At 47.7% G+C, this 6,194-nt stretch overlaps 1 protein-coding gene across 2 annotated transcripts; it reads right to left on the bottom strand.

Moving 5' to 3' along the window:
- Positions 1–455: 455 nt before the first annotated feature.
- On the bottom strand, positions 456–5,976 carry LOC140419445 (uncharacterized). Of its 2 annotated transcripts, none has more exons than XM_072503314.1 (2): positions 5,881–5,976; positions 456–2,841 (listed from the first exon to the last, which is right to left on the bottom strand). In XM_072503314.1, exon 2 carries the CDS (start codon positions 2,339–2,341, stop codon positions 1,523–1,525), a length of 819 nt encoding a protein of 272 aa, XP_072359415.1. In that variant the 5' UTR covers positions 2,342–2,841; positions 5,881–5,976; the 3' UTR covers positions 456–1,522. The 2 variants fall into 2 exon arrangements, with proteins under 2 accessions (XP_072359415.1, XP_072359414.1); XM_072503313.1 differs by having other exon boundaries at positions 5,822–5,888.
- Positions 5,977–6,194: the final 218 nt, after the last annotated feature.

Raw genomic sequence — 6,194 nt, 5'->3', positions numbered from 1 at the left:
CGCTCGTGTTTTGGTGAAATTTTTGCATCTTCCTCTGTGAAATCAGACACACATTGCTTAGTTTCTCTGCCATTTCCTCATTCCCTATTATGAACTGTCCTGTATCTGCCTGGAATGGACCCACATTTGTCTTTGACAATCTTTTCCTTTTTACTTATCTATAGAAGCTTCACCAGTCGGTTTTTATGTTTCTCCCCAGTTTGCCCTCATATTCTATTGCTCTTTATCAGTTTATTGGTCCTCCTTTGCTGAATTGTAAAACATTTCCCAATCCTCAGGTTACCACTATTTTGACCACGTTATGAGCCTCTTCCATTGATCTAATGGAATCTTTAACTTTTCTTGTTAGCCACGGTTGCATCACTTTTCCTGTTTGATTTTTATTCCTTAAATAAATCTATATTTGTTGTATATATGTGAAATAAAAGTCACAAAAATCCCAGAGGACCATCGGCTTCTCTCCTCGCTGAAATTCCTTTAGTTTATTTCAAATAGCTTGCAAGCTTACGCTCCCTCTGATGAAGGCAGGGGACCCATGTCTCTTGAAACTCCCAGAGCGAGTGAGACAAAGGGAGGCAACACATGTGGTCTCATATACATTCATGCAGCATCAAGTTCCACATACATGAATACAAGATTCCGATAGGCCCCTTCCTTGACCTGGTCATATAATCTAACTGCCACTGATTCTGATAGGCTCATTACACATTCCTTTCCTTCCTTTGGGCCTCTGCCTCCCAGCATCCTTTGTGCAAAGAGCCAGTCCTGATAGCCACCCCTCCCCCTCTCGCCATGCTTTGCCCATCTCTTCGTTCACTCCCTGCAACCTGAATTAATGTCCATAATGCACTATTCTAACTGGTCATCCCAGTCTAATGCTCTTTTCTTTAGTTCAATTCCTCAATTTAACCTGAGGGTCAGCAAACCTCAGGCGAGGGGCCTGGTTGAGAAGGTGGGGCCTTCATGAATAAACTCAGCCAGTACGGGAGTTGAATCCTCACTGTTGGCCTTGCTCTGCATCACAAACCAGTCGTCCAGCCAACTGAGCAAACCGACCCCTGATAAATATGTAATAATTCTTTAAATATTAAGTATTCCCTGCACCAATCAGTTTCCCAGTCCACATCGGACAACTTCCTCCTCATACCCTGATAGTTTTCTTCTATGAGGAACACTCAGATAACTTAAACAAAAGAACCACGTAACCACCAGGGCCCATCTCCAAGACAACGTGGTCTGGTTCGAAAGTTCCAAAAAGAAATGGAAACTAAATATCTTCAACTTCCAAACACTCTTTCACTCCGAGATCCTTGTGCAATTTGAAGCCAGGAATTAGCAACAAGGCTCAAACAGCATCAGCCCACTGGAGCCAAAGTAGTGAGACCGGCCAGTATAGCAGAAAGGAACCCTCCAACCATCCCCACTGACCACCTGTCAGAATGACCAAAATGCAGTCCTGGATGTAGAGCAGAAACAATAACAGCAGAATCCAACCCCATAATCAATTGTGAAATTGTTGGCGTCACAGCAGGTGCGATGAAGTATGCAATCCCATCGCACATTGAGAGGTGGACGGCGTCTCTCCAGTGTGAACTCGCTGGTGTCTCCGCAGGTGAGATAACTGAGTGAATCCCTTTCCACACTGAGAGCAGGTGAATGGCCTCTCCCCAGTGTGAACTCGCTGGTGTCTCTGCAGGTGAGGTAACAGAGTGAATGCCTTCCCACACTGAGAGCAGGTGAATGGCCTCTCCCCAGTGTGAATTTGCTGATGTCTCTGCAGGGTGGATGACCGAGTGAATCCTTTGCCACACTGAGAGCAGCTGAACGGCCTCTCCCCAGTGAGAGCTCGCTGGTGTCTCTGCAGGCTTGATGAATCAATGAATCCCTTCCCACACTGAGAACAGGCAAATGGCCTCTCCCCAGTGTGAACTCGCTGGTGTGACTGCAGGGTGGATAATTGAGTAAATCCCTTCCCACACTGAGAGCAGGTGAATGGCCTCTCCCCAGTGTGAACTCGCTGGTGTCTCCGCAGGTTGGCTGAATCGCTGAATCCCTTCCCACACTCAGAGCAGGTGAATGGCCTCTTCCCAGTGTGAACTCGCTGGTGTGACTGCAGGTGAGATAACTGAGTGAATCCTTTCTCACACTGGGAACAGATGAACGGCCTCTCCCCAGTGTGAACTCGCTGATGTGACTGCAGGTGAGATAACTGAGTGAATCCCTTCTCACACTGGGAGCAGGTGAACGGCCTCTCCCCAGTGTGACTGCGTCGATGAGTTCCCAGCTCTGATGGGGCTTTGAATCCCTTCCCACAGTCCGCACATTTCCACGGTTTCTCCATGTTTTGGGTCTCCTCGTGTCTCTCTTGGGTGGATGATCAGCTGAATCCTTGACCACACACACAACATGGGGACGGTCTTTACCTGCTGTAAATGGTATGATGTTTGTTCAGGCTGTGTAACTGGTTAAAGCTCTTTCCACAGTCAGTTCACTGGAACACTCTCACTCGGGTGTGTGTTGTGTGGGTCTCGGTGCTTTTCCAGTCACACTGATGTTTCCACTGTCAGTTCACTGGAACACTCTCACTCGGGTGTGTGTTGTGTGGGTCTCGGCGCTTTTCCAGTCACATTGATGTTTCAAATCTATAGAAGCCGACAGATCAGACAAACATTTCTTCTAGATTCAAAGGTCAAGCACGGGCTTGGAGGGCCGAAGGGCCTGTTCCTGTGCTGTACATTTCTTTGTTCTGTACATATTCAGGTTGTAAGGAATCGAGTGACTCTGTCACACCGAGACTTGACTATTGAGATTTCTGTCTGTAATTCCTCCTCGTCTAATATCCTGTAAAAACAATTTACAAAAGTCATGACTGTCAATACAGGATAGAAACTCAGAATGGACAATTCTAGTTTTGGTGGCATATTTTTTCCTCTCTTATTCCCCTAAAGTTGTAAACACTCTCCCTCCATCCTCACTCTGCTGACTCGAATATTCACCCTCCCTATTCTCCTGAAGGTGCTGATTCATGTTGATTGACAGATCCAAGCTCACAACTTCCTGTCCAGGAGATCACAACAAATATGAGCTGCAGTCGGCCATTCGGCCCATCAAGCCTGAACCATTCAATGGGATCATTTGCCGATCTACCTCAGCACCGTTTTCCCCACACTATCCCATGTCCCTCGACATCTTCAATATCTTGAAACCAATCAGTCTGTGTCTTGAAAATACTTGATGACTGAATCTCCAGAATGCTCTGAGGGAGGGAATTCCAAAGCTTCACCACATCCTCAAATAAAGAAATCCCTCCTCATCTCAGCTTTCTCTCCATTTACCTGCCAGTTCCGCATAACACTTGACATCCTGAATCAGAAATATGTCTGTGCCGGGGTGTCTGGTATTTGATACGGGTGCGGGAGCTGCTATTCTGCAGGTTCTAGTGCCGCTCACCTCAAATCTGTCACTGATCCTGATAGCCTGGCACTCATCTACCTAATCCTTGAATTCATATTTGTCACCATGTCTCTGGAAGACTTCAGGGCTCGGATTGGTAGGATTATGCCAGTAAAAGTGAAATCCGTTGATAAACAGCGCAGGTGGATTCAGCGGGAATGGAGCCGCCTTTTCAACATGGCGGCCTGACCCTTGGGAGGTCTCTCGACCCCGCCCTCTCCGGGGCTCTCTGGGAGGCGGCAAAAATGATGACTACCGAAATTATCCGTGTTACTGACCAGAGGCTGAGTGTGCTGACTCAATATCTGTGAGCTCATAAGGCCCAGCTCCAAAACGCCATGAAGATGCTCGATGATCCGGAGGAGAGAATCCTGAACATTCAGTAAGATGCCTACTCGACGGAGACAAGAATTCAATCCTTTGAAAACCAGCCGAGTGGCGTGGCGGAGGTCCTGGAGGACTGAGGGTCGGAGAAAGAACATCCGAGTCGTCGGTCTGTCCAATGGTCATCATAGAATTTACAGTGTAGAAGGAGGCTACTCGGCCCATCGAGTCTGCACCTTGGAAACAGAACCCCATCCAAGCCCATACCCCATCCCTGTAACCCAGTAATCCCACCTAATCTTTTATTTGGGCACTAAGGGCAATTTATCATGGCCAATCCACCTAACCTGCACATCTTTGGACTGTGGGAGGAAACTGGAGCACCCGGAATAAACCTACGCAGACACGGGGAGAATGTGCAGATTCCAGACAGACAGTGACCCAAGCCGTGAATCGAACCTGTGACCCTAGAGCTGTGAAGCAACTGTGCTGCCGTGCTGCCCATGAATGCTGTTTTTTTCTGTCCATTCAGTGTGGAGGGTAAGGCTCCCGTTAGGTTCTGCGAGGATCGACTGCCACGTTTTCTCAAGTTGGATGTGAAGCCTGGGCGTTTCAAATTAGAAACGGTGCATCGGTCTTTGAGGCCGAGGGATAGTTTTCATCCCAGGCCTGTAATCATTCACTTCCACAACTTGAAAGAATGAACGGCGAGGTAGCACCTGGCCCCAGGAAGGAGTGAGGATTTACTTCTTCCAGGACTTTTCGGCAGCAACACAAACGAAGCGTCGAAGCTTTGATGAAGTTCAAAGGCAGCTCAAGGCTGTGGGGAGTGAATTATGTCAGGCTTTATCCTGCAACCCAAAAAATGGTATCCAACAACTCCATCAAGTCGTTCAACAACCCAACTATTGCCTTGGCCTTCATTAAATCCATGGAGGGATGATTTGCAGCTCGGACTAACTCAGGTTCTAATCCGGATTCTTTCCCTGTCATAATATTGTCTGAATTTCAGAATCACAGAAATACACATAGGGACAGGAGTAGGCCATTCAGCCTCTCGAGTCTGTACGCCATTTAGTGAGATCAGGCTGATCTGTGACCTAACTCCATATCCAGTAATATCTTTGCTTAACAAAACTCTACCTCAGATTTAAACTTAACAACTGATCCAGTTTCACCTGCTGTTTGTGGGAGAGAGTTCCAAACCTCTGCCACCCTGCGTATGAAGAATTTCTTCCTGACACCTGTACTGAGCGGTCTAGCCCTTATTTTTAGACAATGATCCCGAGTTTTAGAATCTCCAACCAGTGGAAATAGTTTATCTTCATCGACCCTGTCGTTCCCTGTTAATAGCTCAAATACTTCAATTAGATCACACCTTAAATGTCTAAATTTTAGCAAAAACAGGCGTATTTGTGGTTAAAACTTTGGATCAGAGCCGCTGCAGTCTCTCCCTCGCCTCCCACAGCATCCTGGGACACAATTCATCCAGAGCTAGTAATCTAATAATGGCAGGGTAGCAGAGTGGTTAGCACTGCTGCTTCACAGCACCAGGGACCCGGGTTCGATTCCGAGCTTGGTTCACTGTCTGTGTGGAGTCTGCACGTTCTCCCTGTGTCTGCGCGGGTTTCCTCCGCATGCTCCAGTTTCCACCCACAAGTCCCAAAAGATGAGCTTGTAAGGTGAATTGGACATGCTGAATTCTCCCTCTGTGTACCCGAACAGGCGCCGGAATGTGGCGACTACGGGATTTTAATAGTAACTTCATTGCAGTGTTAATGTCAGCCTACTTGTGACACTAATGATAAAGATTATGAATGGGCCGAAGGGCCTCTTTCCGTGCTGTAAAACTCTATGATTCTAAAGATAGAGGTGGGAGAGGGAGGGAGGTTGAGAAGGAGTTTATAGAGAAACTGCCAAAGCCACAACATTCACCAGCTCCAAGGACACACCTTAGCTCCCTTTCCAATCTGAAAGCAGCCTGAGCTGGATTTACATTCCCCTTAATTGATCATTGCTGGGTGATAATCCTGTACTTCCTCACCTCACACCACTGTGACAGCACCTTCACTACACAGACTGCAGCAACTGACCAAACATCACCTTCCCAGTTATTCCTGAAGGCACCGCCTTCCCAACCTGGCCCTTTGCCTGAGGTGTGGTGATCCTCAGGTCACATCACCGCCGGTCAGCTCTCTCCCGGGATCAGGCCCTGGTTCACAGACGCCATCTTTGGGAAAACAGAGCGCATGCGCTGGCGTCTTGGTGACGCAACAACTAGTGGGTTTCTGTTCCCAGCCGGGTCCTAGTGCCGGTGAGAAAATTGCAGTGAAACAGGTTTTAAATAAGTTTCACCTACTCCCAGGATCCAGCTGATCTTTGTAGCCTGGAGGTGTCTATGGATCACGGATACATTT

Source organism: Scyliorhinus torazame, chromosome 5, assembly GCF_047496885.1.
Source record: "Scyliorhinus torazame isolate Kashiwa2021f chromosome 5, sScyTor2.1, whole genome shotgun sequence".
In the NCBI taxonomy this organism is placed as follows: domain Eukaryota; kingdom Metazoa; phylum Chordata; class Chondrichthyes; order Carcharhiniformes; family Scyliorhinidae; genus Scyliorhinus; species Scyliorhinus torazame.
Note: the sequence above shows the minus strand (reverse complement) of the source record. Positions and strands in the feature narration are given on the sequence as shown.